Genomic DNA, 16,585 nt, shown 5'->3' with positions numbered 1-16,585 from the left:
ACCCTTTGTCCTCCCCACACAGAAACAAAAGTGGGCCCATGCTAACTGCACACCACCCAAGTGTCCATCAGCAGTTTCTATAGCCACACAAAGACTAGAGACTAGTCACGTACTCAGCAGTGGAAAGTGGGCTACCGATCCCTCTACAACCTTTGTGTGTCTCAGAAGAACCCGGAAGGAGCCAGATGGAAGCTGTACCAAGAACAATCCAGGACCTCCATCCACCCAAGGGAGGATGTGCTTGGGCAAGGATTCTTCAGAGAACACAGTTCTCTACATGCCACAATCAATTAAGAAGTTGAGGCAGCCCAAACATGACTGAGTCCCCGGCTCTGTCATTAAGAATCTTGGTGCAAACCTTACGCAGAAGAAACCCTGACATACAAACCCTAGTTGCAAAGACCTACAAGATGGGGTTCCCTCCTGAGTCTATACAGGGAAGCTTGCATTCCAACCTCATGAAATTCACACAAAGAAGCTAGACATAGCTTGGTTTCTTGGTTGGTTGGTTTGTTTTCGTTGTTTAAAAGCAAAATACCACAACGTTTAGAGAAAATAGGAGAATAGCTTTATGACTTGGGAGAATTTTTTTTTCAATTTGTTTTAGGCTAGCACACAGCTTTGGGCTCAGTGTGACATGTCCATAAACATGTGTCACGCTGTCACAAAGCATACACACATGCCTTGTGCTCATCTATGACCCTCCATACATGCATATTGATTTTACATATATAAGAGCCACAAGATACAAGCCCATAGTCATAGAAACTTGACCGAGATTCCTGGGGTCAGGGCACCAATGTCCTGGGGAAGCCAGAGGCCAACAACATTACAAGGGTTGGGTGGGGTCCGGTGGGAGTCCGATACAGGACGTGTCAGGAAGCTACACTGTCTCAATTGTGGCAATGATGCACAGATACAATCCATGTTTTATGTAGCCAAGTATATTTCACTAAAGTTACATAAAAAGTGATCAAAGATATCCTTGCATGCAGTTCTGACAAACTGTAGCAAAACCGTGGTGTGATTTCGTATACCTTCATTCAAAGGTTCAGCCATTGCCTTGGGTGACCTGTAGTCCCTCTCCCTGGTGCTCCAGAGCACACACACAGTCTGTACCCAGGATGACAGCATCCCATCCCCCATACTTTCTCCCTTGCCTACTCTGCTCCAGAAACTTCTTCTCACTTCCTGGAGTATGTCTAGCCCTGTCTAGTCTTTGTACCAACTGTCCCTCATGCTCAGAATTCTCCCTGCCTGGCTGGCTCCTTCTTGAAACACCTCAGCTCCTGCATCACCCCCTGGGGGTTACCAGGCTACGTGGAGTGAGTCATTACATTCAGGCTCATCAACTAGGTGGTGTCCACAACACATGCCCTCCTTGGCAATTTGCTTGCTGTCCTGTGTGTTGTCTCTAGTATTCCTAAGCTATAGGCTCCAAGAGAGAAAGGAATCCTATCTGCCTTCATCACTTGATTCCCATGGCCCAAAACAGAGCTGGGCATTTGGAAGATGCTCAGAAGAATTGGCTGAAAGAGGGTGGTCTAGACCCCTAGTCTGTTCCCAGCTGCACCTAACACCACCTCTGCCCCCAGTGGCCATCATGACCAAGCCAGCACCTTAGCCAACATGGCTAGCAGTGTCTCTCTAGAGAGAGGAATGAAGTATTGGATTAGCTAAGGCTGGCAGGGAGGAAAGGCTCTTCCTGCTCAGCCTGGGTTATGGAAGATATGGGAAGGAGCAAGGAAGGTAGGGGACTGGTCTCACATCACCTCATCTGCAGGAGGAAAAATCTGCACATGCACCTGAATCTGGATATGCATTGAAGGTGCTCCCCCCTCCATGGTAGGTGGACTCTGGAGAATCCCCTGAGGAGGCAACTATATTTGGGAGATGGAATTGGAGTTGGTTCCTTTTAAACTGACAGGGTGGACTTAGCACCTGTTCTCACACATAAGTAGACATGTCATCAGATGGCCCCAATCTCCCAGTTACCAGGCAGCTCTCTTTAAGATCAGGGGTCCCAAGACAGCAAGACAGGGAGTGATTTGTCTCCATGTGGAGCTATAGCCAGGCCACTCCCTAGCCTGCAAGAGGCTCCAGCCATTGGAAGTAAAGCTGTCCCCAGCTTACAAATTAAAGGACACTGGTGCCAATGGACAACTCAGAGTGGAGTTGGCCACCTTCTGCCTCAGAGAAGCACGAGCTCTGCTTCAGATACAATATGACTGTGCACTTGGATGCTGCGAATGTTTAACTGACAAGAGATAGGATTAAAGCCATCTCCTTCCCAACCTGCACCTCAGATCTAGAAGAACTGTGGTCCAGGCTGGCATGGGTGCCACATTGAGGAAGTGCTGCACCTGGATGTTTACTTTGGCAGTGATGCCCAAATGAGTGGGAATTTAGAAATTACAGTTTAATTCTCTGTGTTTGTGTGCCACGTGCATGCCATTCCCTGGGAGGTCAGAAGGGGTGTCAGAACCCCTGAAATGGAGGTTGCTGACTTGAATTTAATTTAAAATAAACAAGGTTATTTAATGGATTTTGGTTTGGGATTAAGACAGAATTTCCAACAATTTCCGATATGCCCCTAAATACATCTGCTATTTTTTTTGAACTCCATACTTAAGCAAAGCAGCACTCTTGGCCTTGGTGATTGTAAAATAAAAACACCAGTCAGCTCTGAAGAGTGCTTGGGACCTGCAGAGTCAAACATGCAGCCAAGACTTAGTGGTTCCTGCAAACAGCATCTATCTCACCGCTGTGCAACTGTGTTTTACTCGTAAAAAAGGGTAAGACGGTGATGTGTGCACCATAGAACTGCTTTAATTAAACCTATTTGTGAGTTTTAATCAGTGAGCATGCTGTTTGTATGCCTATTCCCTAGTTCTATATATCCAGGGTTATATAAACACTTCTCAGGAGAAAAGGGGCGGGGGCGGGGTAGGAAGCCTGGGCTTAGCAGTGGGAGGTAGGAGCCTGGACCAAGCTAGGAGAGTTAGGAGGGGTAGCCTGGGCCTAGCAGCCTTTCCCTGCCATACCTGTCAGCTGCACAGGGAGAATCTCTGTGGGCCTCTCAGCACCAAGCAGAGCTCCACAAGAGCCCGCATCGGCTGTGTGAAGATGTGTATGAATGACCGTTAACAGCATACAGACTTCTTCCCACAAATGTGTTCTCCTCAGTGAGAACACGTCATGAAGCGAGGTAAGATGGGGTTGAAGAGATGGTTCAGGGGTTGAGAGCACCTCAGGGGTGCTCTTGCAGAGGGGTCAGCTTGATTCCCAGCACCCCCGTGGCGGCTCACAACTACCTGTCACCCCAGTTCCAAGGAATCTGGGCGCTGCACGTGCCATGGTGCGCTTACATATACACAAATGTTCATATACATAAAAAGTAAGTAAGTCACTGAAAGACGTGACCTGAGGGAGAAGAATTTATTTTGGCTCACATTTCGGTGGGAGCATAGTCACCAACAGCAGGGGAGGTCATGACAAAGGGGCTGTAAATGCAACGAGAGCTTTAGGTGTCTGCTTACCCTGTGCCTCAGGGAACAGAAGAGGTTGGGTGACTGCTCTTCCCCCTCCTTCCTTCCCCTGTGTATTTATTCTTCACAGCCTGCGTTTAGGATGGATCCTTCCTCCTCAGCTGAACCTCCCAGGAAATATGCATCCGGGTATGTCTCTGAGGATGTCTTTTAAGTGATTCTAAATCCACTCAAGTCGGCGACAAAGATGAACCATCACACCACATAAACCTGTTTAGCTGCAAAGGAAACTCAATAACTACCTATTAGCTGTCAGAAAGCCCCACACAGACATCTGTTCAAGGCACGTGCAGCTCAATAAACATGTGTCAGCTTCATAGAGACCACCGTGGATTGAGGTTATGGCAAAGGCCGAGTGGTGTAAGCCCTGTCGACCTCCTGAACACCTGTGACCGGCTGCTGCTTTCACGGCAGCAGACTTCGAATTCTCTTACAAAAGTCATCACGCTAGAATGGTATCGATTCAAGAAGATAGAGCTCTGATAGAGACCCCCGTGAGGTCAGCCGACTCCCTGTAAAGGTGCCAAGACCACACAATGGAAGCAAGGACATTATCTGTGACAAACGGTGGACAGGGAAAACACACCAGCTCCTGCCCCACACTCTTATCTCATGCTACAATGAAGAGCAATGTGGATGAGTGAAAGATGTTAACATAGGACTCGAGGCTGCAAAATTCTAACAAGAGAACAGGAGAGTAAATGCCCCACAGCATTGTGGGTAAAGATTTCCTGTATAAGACCGAAGATCCGAGTGTAAAATAAAACAATAACCAGAGGGATGGCATCAGATCAAACACTTCTACATACCCATGGAAACAGGCAGAGTAACTAATGAGACCACACCCCTGAGGAGACCCTGTGTGCAAGCCCTCCACTGCACATGAGGTCATTACCCATCCTGCAGAAGAAATTCCCACCAGTAGAAAGAAGACAAAGGCTCCACTTTTTAAATGCAGGAAGGACAAACTGAAAATGAACAGACTGAAAGTAAACAATTGAGGGTCGAGGACGTGGCTCAGTAGGAAGAGATCCGTCACAGTCACAGGAGCCTGAGGAATTGAGTTTAGAGCCCCAGCACACACAGCAAAAAGCAAGGTGTGGCCTCAAGCTCCTTCAGCCCCTTGCACTGGGGAGGCACAGGGAGAAACCGAGAGGCTGCAGCTGAGCCAATCAAACCTGACTGCTGAGCTCTAGGCCAGTGGGAAGATTTCATCTCTAAAGAAGTGGGGAGTAACTGAGGGAGACCCAACATCCAGCCTTCAGAGGCACACATGCGTATATACACAAAAGACAGACAGACCTCCATGATGGATAGGCAGTCCAGTATCACCACACATAAGGGACATGAGTTACATCACAGGGGATACCAACCCTCACCTGCCAGAAACCGCTGCTGGGGAAAGGGCAGATGGGAGTGAGGGTTGGTCAGGAGAAAGAAGAATCCTTGTGCACTGCTGGTTAGAGTCAGATCAGCACAGGCAGCCTGTGGCTTCATGCTCAGCCATCACAAGCCCAGCCGTGTCATTCTTGAGGATGAATCCAAAGGAACTAAAAGCAGGATCTGGATAGCTAGGTGGTTAGGACTGCTTGATGCTCTTTCAGATGACCACGTCCCCAGCACCCATGTCCTACAGCTCACAATAGCCTGTAACTCCAGCTCGAGGGGACCCAATACCCTCCTTTGGCCTCATACATGGCATATATACACAGGCACATAAATAAAAATATTTAAAACTCAGTGTGCAACCCGTGTTTATGACAGCTTAGTTTACTCAATATATAACAGAAGGTCAATCTAGGAATGGATAAAGACAGCATGATCCCCTCCAGCACAAAGGGGCAAGCATCATGTGCTTTTGGTGATGTGTTTCAAACTGTCACGCTGGTGGAAGTCTGGGGTGAATTGTGGTTATCTGGGCTGGAGTATGGTGATGTGGGGGTGGGACAAGAGATGCTGAATGCAGAGGAAACCTTCCGGTGGTCTTGAGTAAGGCGCTTTAGCGACCTGTGCTGTGCACGGGGCTACAGTAAGACCCCACAGTGTTTCAAAATGGTGAAAGGAGGTTTTTAAACGTCAGCACTTCCTGTTATGACGGGTGATAAGGTCGTTTGCTGGCCTGGCCTGATCACTCTGGAATGATCAAATGTGGAGATGTGTAAGGACATCCCACGGTGCCCACGCAGGGTCTATACAGTTATCATCTGTCACTGCAAACAAAGTTAAGGGGTTAGGCCTGGAGTCCTAGGGGTTAGGACTCAGCAGGTAAGGTGTAAGTGCAAACATGAAAACCCAAGTTCAAGTCCCCAGGGACTGTGGAAAAAGCAGGACCTGCTCAATATATGCCTGTGTACTGAGGGGGGAAGAGACAAAATGTCACAGGGTCAGTCTAGCTGGCTGGTCAGTCTAGCTCCAGGTTCAGTGAGACCTGTCTCAGAAAGTAATAGCACCGAGACACCAGACACACATATGCACGTCACACACACACACACACACACACACACACACACACACACACACACACACACAAAGCCAAACAAAGACATAGAGGTTTTGATTCTCAACTGTGGCTGGCGCTCAGGACTGACTGCTAAATTAGTCCATTTCACCAAAGAAGCAGCGGCGACGGGATGTTTATTCACACTGCCACAGAAATACATAGACGCGTGCATACATGTGTGCACGCAGACTCATGGGGCTGTCATCAAACACCCCGCTCATCCAGCTGTGTGTGTGTGTGTGTGTGTGTGTGTGTGTGTGTGTGTGTGTGTGTGTGTGAAGTTCAAAACTTAAAACCAGTCCATGGGGCTGGGAGCTCAGCAGCCTAAGATCACAGGAATGACTGAACTTCCCCTGGGGAAGCCAGATACTAGCTCTGAAGGTCTTCAATGCCTTAATAGTCTTCACACAATACTCCTCACACCCTCGAGGCCATCCCTTCCTGCCAGTCACCCAAGGACACATGCTACCCACACCTACAGCACATCCTCACAGTAGCCCTTGAGCATCTGATGATTGACCTCTGAAGGACTCTCTAACTAAGGAGACACAGGCACTAACAAGACTGGAAGCTACAACTTAGTTCCTCTAGGGAGAGAACACCTGGGTGCATTTGAAAGTGCTCACGCAGTGTGATGACACAGAGTTCGCAGTATAGCCCTTGCTGTTCACATCTCACCTCCAGTCACCCCTCTGGAAGTCCTACCCATGCTCGGGGCAACTGTGAGAGGGAAGCCTGTAAGCCTTCTTTGAACTGCACACAGAAAGACCTAGTTTCAAGGAGTCAGCTAGTTCTCTTCCCTCTGCCTCAAATAGAAGGACATCATCCATAGAGGCTTTAGATAACACAAGCACTCTGAGTAAGGTAATTGGTAAGAACCACCAAGTACCAGCTCCGAGACGGAAAACATTAAGGCCGTACTGTCTGGGACTGTGGCTGGACAGACACCGAGTCCCATCCTGACAGCTCTGCTGCTTGGTGTCCAGTGAGGACAAACACAGCCTTGCCTTACCTCATCTTCACCCAAAATGCCCACCAGGTTGAGAGAGAGAGAGAGAGAGAGAGAGAGAGAGAGAGAGAGAGAGAGAGAGAGAGAGAGAGAGAGAGAGAGAGAGAGAGAGAGAGAAAGCGAGAGAGGCGCCACCTGCTGGCCAAAGCATGGATTTCCCAGCCCAAAGCCTGAGTTTGCTGGGAGAGGTGAATTTGGTACCTGGCATTCACACCTCAGTGATAGTCCTTCATGCTGTCCTCTCTGAACATAAAACAGGATTCAAATGACACACACTTTTTACAGGTCCACAGAGGACTGTGCAGCCAGGGGAGGGTCAGTCCCCTCTTACATCTGGGTCACCCTCGGAACCCACGAGCAGCATGCTCTGTGTCGAGCTGGCCGTGGTGCCCACTGTGCACCTGTTTGTCTCAGGAGTCCATCTCCGGTCATGGCTCGCTTTGCCCCAATGACCTGGCCTTTTTAGGAAACAGAAGTACAGCTGGCTGGTCCTATTCATATCAAGCTAAAAACACTGAGTCTTCTCTGTATTATTTAATTTTCTTGTTGCTGTGGAAAATGCCTGACCAAAACGATGTAAGGTTTTATCTCCGCTCAAGGCCGGAAGGACAACCCACCATGATGAGGTGAGATGTGGTGGGGCCATGCATCCACTGTCAGGAAGCAGGAGGAGGTGAAGGCTCTCGTGCACAGCCTGCTTCTCCCTCTGTGCTCTTCAGCCTCTGGGCCCTCAGCCTGTGGGATGGTCCTGACCATCCCAGGTAGGTCTTTTCTCTCACCTCTGAAGAGTTTAAACCTCACTGGAAATACCCTACCAGACTACCCAGGGGTGTCTCCTCGGTGAGCCCACATCCAGTTACGCTGACCACGAGGACCAACGCTCAGCGTTTTCCTGTGCCCTGTCTTTATAATACACTGTGAATCCAAGTGTGTCACTGAGTTTAGTTTTTAAAAGGAAACAAAAGTGGACTCATGAGGCTCTTGTCTCTTCAGGGTTTCTAGGGGATGCGCATACCTCAGAGCTCACACATCCCGCCACCCCCTCAGAGGTCCATGGGGCGGGTGTCACTGATGTGATGATGTCTACTGACTATCACCCAGAGCAACCCAATACTCTATTACGGGCAGCACCCTGTGAACCTCTGCACAGCCCAGCTTGATGCACAGAGGTGCTGGGAACACTGGGCCATGTTTGAAGGCATGTGAGGCTGTCACGAGTAGGTTAAGGGATACGACTGGCATCTAGTGGGTGGGGCTGATGGATGACTCTCGGCGCCCTACAGGGCATGGGTGGCCCACAGCAAATACATTTATGGCCTCAAATGTTCATCATGAGCAGACACAGAAGCCCTTGTGTTCAACGGCTGTTCTTTGAGTGTGTGAGAGAACCATAGGATAGACTCCATAAGCAAAGCCTCACATCAGGGAATGTGAGCTTTTAAATTAGCTCTTTAGGCAAGCCATGCCCAGGTCAACCAGAGAGGTGAACAAGCCTGACCAAGGTCACAATACTAGGAGAGGATATGTCAATACATGGTGGCTGAACCCTAAAGGAAGCCTCTCAGTGCTGTGAGCCCAGGGAGGAAGTCTGTGTGGAAACTCAGGTGGTCCTCTGCCGAGAAACCCAAGCCTCAACGAATACCTCCGTCCCTAAATTCCTACTGTGAAGGCTGAGCCTTTGTAGCCTCCCTGGGACAGTATAGCTAAGTTGCCTTTAGGAGGTGGTAGCTCATGAACTTCACGACGAGATTAATGACTTTATAGGGCACACAGGCAGCTGCCTCTCTACCACTTGAGGCTGGCACAAGACATGCAACCTGGGAGCCAGCCACCTCCAGACATCAGATCTTCTGTTAGAGTAGCCAAGCTATGGCAATCAGAGTGTAGTTAGAGGCCTGCCTCCTCATAGCTAGAGCATGGCTGGGACTCCCCATCTGTGGGCTGAATAAGTGGGGTGCATGGGGTCTGCACACAGGGACAAGCAATAGAGGAAGCTGAGAACGTTCCAGGAGTTTTCTCTGTCACTCATCTCCCCGTAGAGCCCTCACAACCACATTCCTGCCCTCATCTATGTCTCCCCTGGGCCAGGCACAGGAACATGACAGATAAGCCCATATGGGCTCTAGCCACAGGTTGAAGACAGGAGGAAAAACTGCCTACAGGTTCTTCTAGAGCAGTGATTCTCAACCTGTGCATCCTGCACACCAGATATTCATTACCTCAGGCTCTCACCTCAGCGTGACCTAACAATGCCCTGTAGAAGGAGATGCCCACTTTCTTCACATGAGGACTTCCTGTGTCATGTTCGAGGCTATGCGCGTACATGTTCTGAAGCTCACTCAGCCAAGCCCTGCACTGAGGGGCAACAAGGACGCCATCGTCTAACCACAGCCAAGGTGCTGCTGAAGGGAAAAAGTGGAGCTGGCAGCCACGTCTAAAGAGAAGGGCTCCAGACCAAGGCACTTCGGAACACCCACCTTCTCTTTACGTGGTAGTGGTCTGTATGTAGGAATAGGGTTTGGAATTCCTGTCAGTGGGAGGGGGCGGGGAGGGGTCATAGTCCTCTCTGTCCCTGAGCACAGTCCTTAGGGCAGGAGTCACTCAGACCTGGAGAACACAGGCCTGGGGCACAAACTCAGACCTGAACTCCAAGATCCTAAGAGAACCCTGTCTCACACAGGTCCACACATCTGTCCATTCATGTTACTCCTGATATGGCTATTGATGGCCACTTGGGGATGCATCGATAACTTGGCTTTTCTCCCCTCCACCTCATTTCATCTAGTTTAAAGTCAGAATGTCAAAACTGTGGCCATGAGCACACTATGTCCACGCCTTTGGGCAGGTCATACTTAGGGGTGTCATCTCGAGCTCCCTCACAGATCCACTTGGTGTATTGCCAAAGTCCATTGGGACAAACATCCAACCTGCTGGACACAAGCTCACTGATGTGTCTTTAGAGTCTTTGCTGGGTCTGGCACCCCCAGGGAAGGGCTCACTTTCCGAGGGAACACCCCTCCCCATGTCTTTAGCGCAGACCCTCCCCCTTTGTCCTTTCCTGGCTAGTGGTTACCAGAAGAGCTCCAGTGGCTCTGGGTGACCCAGCACAGGCTGATACCCCTCCCCCAGCCACCGCCCTCCTCACCAGAAATGATGGAGTCGTTGAGCGCCTCTTCATCCTGATACAGAAGCAAGTCATCCTTGAGCTCGGAGCTCAGAATCAGATTCTCCTTGTTCTCCTCAGAGTCTTTGGCAGCAGTCCACTTGTTCTCTGAGGCCCCGTCAAAGCTCCACGCCTCATCCCTCTCCTTGCCCCGCTCCATGCTCGATGTCCTGGACAGACGCACATCCATCCGCTTCTTTGGAGACCCTCTGCATTCCCGCCCTTGAAAACTAAATGGGAAAGATGGTCCCCCATTACATGAGCCCACTCTTCTGGAAAGCCACAGGAATCAATGTAGGACCTGGTGAGCTGATTTCTGAGCTTGGTCCTGGGCACCTTGTGCCCAGAGCTTTGAAGGGAATGTGGGACTTTGAGCCTATAATACGTGGCTCTGCGCTGTGCCCTTCCAAAAGCAGAGGACATATGCTAAGTCCCGCCAACACGTATACTTCAACCATTCGGACCAAGGGCTTTGGAGATCTGAGGAAGATATTGTGTTCCTCCAGTAGGCTACCCCACTGGCATGTGTTTCTGTGCTGCCTCTTCTTGGCAAGCACACTTTCCTTTGTACCAGCTGTAAGCCATCAAAATCAAGGAAGCTCTGGGTCCAAGGTTCCTTGTATTCTCATCATTAGATCCTCGGGGATTTCAGAATCATAAACTAAGAATAGCTCCCTCTCCCAACTATTCCCTCCTGGGAAGCTCCCGATCCCCATATGAGGGATCATGCAGGGAGTCTGCTGGTTGGGTTTCCACGTATACAGCCCCTGTCCTAAGAAAGTCAAAATGGTTACAGTGGATCAATAAACCCAGGCCAGGCTCTGGGTGACTGCACAGATTGGAAGGGTCCTCCCAGGGGCTAGGGCCCTCGGGTAGCACAAGTGTACAGGATCAGAGAGAGCCTCACCTGTCCTGACGGTGCTTCGTGGCCAGTGCCCTGTGCAGCTCCTCTATCACGCGGCTTGGGGGCAGTGGCCGGTGGACAGTGGTGAGATGAGGGGACCCTGTGGGGGTGGGAAGCTGTCCTCTGAGAACAGGCTCATTGTTCTTCATGCTGGAGCCTTGGAAGAGCGCAGCTTGACCTGGGGTGGAACAATAACATACACAAGCATCACCCTCCACACGGGGGCCAAGAAGATGTTGAGGAAGATGTGTGTACTTTCTGCCAGGTCCCCTGACCTACACAGAGACACCAAGCCAGATTTCATTCCCAGGGAAGAGAGTAGGATATGACTCTGCCCAAGTCCCATTCCATTGAGGAAGACTCATCCATGTCAAAACCAGCACCCTTCCCTCATCCTTTGATGAGTTGGCTTCTCAGACCTGTTCTTTGGTCCACGGGGACCATAAAGATTTACAGAGATTTGCACCATCCCTTCTTGTGCCTCTGCCCTCCCAACAACATCTGCTGTCCCAGCAACATTCATGCTGTCCCTGCCCCTCAGCCCCTGAGGCTCCTTCTGGAATGTGAGTCCTGCCACATCTTTCTCCCCTTCCTTTTGACATGATTCAGACTCCTGCCCCAGTCCCAATGCCCCTTGGGCTGCAACTTGGCTCAGCACCCTGGCATCATCCCTTTCTGATCCCCACCCTGTTCTCTTCAGGACACCTATGGGAATCCTTCTAGTTCCTGAAGCATCATGCTGGCCCAACTCTGAGACTTTGAAGGTCCTTCTCTTCTACAGTAGTATTCCTTCCTCAGTGAGACCTTCCCTGTGTGTCACCCCCATCTAGAGCCCCCAGTACCTGTCCAGGGGGACCATCCCCATCCCCTCTGTTCTCTCTTAGGCACGACAGAGGGGGTGGAAATTCTCTTCAAAACTATTTAGCTGTCACCGAAAAGATGACCACTACCAGTGTGAGCAGATAAGTCAGGGCTTCACTTCTTGCTGGGGACAGCTCCTGCTTGGTGTGCCAACCACGCCCTGAGCACCTACAAGTGATGCTGTGTTCCCAGACTCTTGTCTAGTCAGCATCATTTCCAGTCCTCATCAGAGCAGTTGTAGAAACAGAAAAGGGATGCATCATAGCTCATCGACTCATTTGATAACCAGGCCATTATGTCACCCCATGAATATCAGCCCAGCACCACAATAAAGAAACAAAGACTAACCCACACTTAGGACAGTAGGCATGACAAACTGTCACCCCTCAGCATTTCTGAAGAACATGCTAACCCACTGGCAGACTAACATGCCTGGTACACCTCTTGCTGCTCCTGTGTGACCGTGTATGCTTATAACATCAGATGGGGATGGAGATGGGGTGTGAGGTGAGGGGGAGAATTCATGGTACTTGCAGCCAACTAGCCATCCTAGACTAACTGGAAATTTCAAGGAAAATAAGAGACCATCTTTCTCTCCTCCTCCACCGCCATACTTTTCACATCTAGGCAGTCACATAAGACACAAATGTGTGGGACCAGAAATCTACCGTACAAATCCAGAAGCAGGTCCTCGCCAAACTTCAAATGGACTGGCAGTAGCCCAACTCAGAACTTACGACCGCTGGGACTGTGAGAGATAAACCTGTTGCTGACTTGTTACTCTGTCACTGTAACTCAGGTAGATGCAGACCGAGGTCCTGGTGTCAGGCTAGGATGTACCTCAGCCCCAGCACCAAGGAGTCAAACACAAGATAGCAACTGTCTGACTCTGTCACCTAGTGCTCACATGTAGAAACAACATGTCCCAGGAAGCAAGGAAAAAGACTGGACAACAAAGGCAGAGCCACTCAGGTTCCAGGCACAAGTCCTGTGCTTGTGGCCACCTTCCTGTTCAGACCAATCTGTGGAGTGTCAAGACCCTGCTGCCTCTGAGTCCCTTCTATGGAGATAAGGGTGAGATGAGAGGGGTTGGCAGACTGGCTGTAGACAGATTCTAGGGACCCAGAGGGTGTTGATAAGGCAGTCAGTAAATCACGTGTTCATACACTGTGGTGTGAGTCTCTCAAGTAGAAAGGAAATAAAGTCCACAGAGGGGGAAAGAGAGGCATGTGCTGTTACATCAAGTGATTCTGAAATGCTTTAGGTGTCAACACTGGGTAAGGGGAAGTTATCCCAAACATGGAAACCAAACCCTAAAGAGTATTAATTTGCCTCAAAATTCTCACTCTGTGGTCGGCCCTGGCAGCAACTCATCCCCAGTGATGTAGAGAGCAGAGTTCTGATCCTTCACTCATCCATACCCCATCCCCTTATACAACTGCCTACATTCCCTGCACGCCAGACACAATGGCTGGACCTACATCTGATTGTGAATGCAGAGACCAAGTGCCTTTGGAGACAGGGCCTATGGCAACAGCCTGGTGGCTTAAAACAACAGGACAGCTTACTCTATTCTGGAGGCCATACATCTAAAATCAGGGTGAGGGCACAGTGAACTCCCCTAAAGACTAAGAAGGAATGGTCATTCTCCTGAGCTCTCTCACTTTCCTCATGCCAGGGGCTGACACACCAGCCTGTCATGCAGTCTCCTGTGCAAACCAGGAGGAGGCAAGTGTATGTGGTGGCTTTAATGAGAATGTCCCCATAGGTTCAAATATTTGCATGCTCAATCCCTAGTTAATAGAACTGTCTAGGAAGGGTTAGGAGGTGTGGCCTCTGAGGTTTCAAAAGCCTACATCAGGTTCAGCATCTTTCTCTCTATCTGCCTATGGACGTGAAAGTAAGTAAGCTCCCACTGCCCACTTTCTGCCATGCTTTCTGACATGATAACCAAGGACTAACCCCTGACTCTATAAACAGGCCCCCAGTTAAAACCTTCATTTTATAACCATTGCAGTGGCCATGCTGTGTCTCCTTACAGTTATTAAGTGACATCAGTGTAAGACAACAGGATACAGTTGCTGGCCCCACGTGGGCCCAGCCATGTTTGTGGGTGGCATAAATAAATGAGTTTGAGTCTGTATCAGAGGATCTAGGATAAGTTACATTCTCTAAGTCTTAGTGTTCTAAACTGTGCACAAAACCCTTTCCCTCCACCCTCCAGGGCCAGCCTATGTTATGTGAATATGCTTTTGTTTTAATCCCAGATGTGGGATAAGAGGCTGCTTCGTGGCGGGTGATTATGATTTGCTTCGTGCACTAGCAGGGGCATATTTTTGCCAAATGCAGATAGTTGAACTCTGGGGAGTCTGGAGACAGTATAGATAGGAGAGACCTGAGAGAGCCTGGGGCAGCCGCTGTCCTCCCTGCTGCGGCCGGTTGCTGTTGTGGTTTGCTAAACGGTTGTGAGCAAGGAGACAAGAAGAGAAGTTGGAGATATGCTGATGACAGAGATCGGACTTCCCTCCAAGACATCTAACGCCCCTAATCAGCAGGAAGTAGTCTAAAGAGGTCTAGAGGTCCGTACTCCTTTCCCTCTAACCTATTTTCTCTCTTACCTGGTGTTGGGGACTTGGAAGGGACTAGGGTGGGATCAAGGCTGGAAGGGTGGTAAATATAAGAACCCTATAAAGTAGCCCCCAAAAGGTACACACACATGTGTCCACAGAGTAAGCGGCTTTGCTGAGCTGGGCTTTGTTCCCTGGTGCCCACTGTTTCCAAGGGAGTATGCAGAAGCTGAGAAGGAGGGTGGTCCTAGGGGAGGACCAGCAGTCTCAACTGACCTGGACCCCTAAGATCTCTCAGACACCAAGCCACCAAACAGGCAGCATACACCAGCTGATGTGAGGCCCCTGACACGTATATCGCAGAGGACTGCCTAGTCTAGCTTCAGTGAGTAAAGATGCACCTAACCCCCAAGAGACTTGAGGCCCCAGGAGCAGGGAGGTGTCGGGGGATGGGGGTCGGCAGAATGGGGATATCCTCTTGGAAATGGGGGGAGGAGGTATGGATGGGGAGCAGTCAGGGTATGTACTGGGAGGGGGATGAAGACTGGACTGTAAAAAAAGGATTAAAGAATAAAAAATAAATAAAATAATTATTTAAAAAGTATCCATTACTCAGTGAATAGCCTGCCTTCCTGTGGGACTGAGGTGCCTGTCCCCCAAGGCTCAATGAGTAAATGTTTACTCTCTGCAGTGAGTCCAGGGCCATAGATGAGGAGGTAAGGATGGCCCAGGAGTAGATGACAAGGAGGTTTCTGCCCAACTCTGCTGCCACAGGAAGGGCCAGTGCTGACTCCTGATGTATATTTGAAGCTGTTGTGAAGGAGAAAATGGGCATCCCACGGCACTCCAGGGAGCAGCAGGAACAGTACAGACAACCACGTGCATAGAAGAGAAAGACCCACCCCGAGGGCTGGCTGTGAGCTCTGGGTTCTGAGTCTAGAAGATTCCCCCTCTGACTGTTCCAGGACCCTCTCCTCCACTGAAGAGTGTCCAAACAGTCTGCAGTCAGCAACCATAGCCTTGTGGGACCTCTTTCTGTGGCCCACAGAGCAGGGGCACTGGGGCAATGAGGAGAGTCAGCCTGGAGCTGGAGTAGGCACGCTGGGTAGAAGATATGGACGGATAGACAGACAGACGGACAGATGGACAGATGGAAGGACAGATGGATGGAAGGACAGACAGACAGATGGTTGGGTGGGAAGACAAGCAAACCCACCTGTGACGTTTTTCGTGGCTTTAGAGCTGGCCTTGGGTGGCGGGGTGGGCAGCAGTGGAGGGCTGGGGAGCTGGCTCGCAGATCTCTCCAGGGTTCTGGGAGGACTGTCTAGGGACCCAGATAAGGCTTCTTGAGAGGGCTCATCGGTGGTGGGCAGGAGGTTGCCAGCATCTGCTTCTTCCCCACTGGATGCAGACGACATCTTGGCTGGTTGGAAGGCAAAATGGAGCATTTAGAGGAGGCTGCCTTAGCATGGTTAGGAGAGAACAAGACCTGGGCACAGGTATCTTGATGATGGGAAGGCGCTGATCCTCCATGAGCGGACTTAATTGCCTGTGCATTCAGTAAACAAGAGACTGTGAGAAACAGAGGGAGTCAGGAAGTCGCTTCAGGCACAGGTGACCATGTCCCGCCTCACACAACAGCCTGGGCTCCTCACGCTTGTAAACATAAGGATTGATAGATTCTAGAGTGAGAGAAGCTGGGTGTGCAGAGAAGCTGGGTGTGCACATTGGCCTGGCTTGGCACTAAACCTCCGTGTATGTCTTGCTAGTAGTGACTTACTAGTGGTGACCGCATGAGTGGCAGTGGCCTCGTACAAGGTTAGTTCAAGGTTTAAAGAAAGGGATGATGAGGCCATGTGTGCTAGTGCACACCTATTGTCCCAGGGGATTCCAGGTTTGGAGCCAGGTTAGGCCACACCATGAAACTGTGTCTCAAAATCAGGATCCGGAGTAACAGCTTCAACAAACGGCAGGGGTGGCATCTACACAAACGTCTGGCACATCAAGACCCTTGTGCCAACAGCTCTGATTTT

General features: G+C 50.1%; 1 protein-coding gene across 3 annotated transcripts in view; it reads right to left on the bottom strand.

The window, feature by feature from the left end:
* The window catches only part of Phactr3 (phosphatase and actin regulator 3), a 219,114-nt gene that overhangs the window by 41,421 nt on the left and 161,108 nt on the right, over window positions 1–16,585 (bottom strand). For all 3 annotated transcript variants that reach the window (NM_001434389.1, NM_001434390.1, NM_214459.4), the window contains 3 exon segments: window positions 10,203–10,450; window positions 11,128–11,302; window positions 15,769–15,975. In NM_001434389.1, coding sequence (NP_001421318.1) covers window positions 10,203–10,450; window positions 11,128–11,302; window positions 15,769–15,975 — 630 coding nt within the window.

Source organism: Rattus norvegicus, chromosome 3, assembly GCF_021556685.1.
Source record: "Rattus norvegicus strain SHRSP/BbbUtx chromosome 3, alternate assembly SHRSP_T2T, whole genome shotgun sequence".
In the NCBI taxonomy this organism is placed as follows: Eukaryota; Metazoa; Chordata; class Mammalia; order Rodentia; family Muridae; genus Rattus; species Rattus norvegicus.
This window is presented reverse-complemented; position numbering and strand designations above follow the sequence as displayed.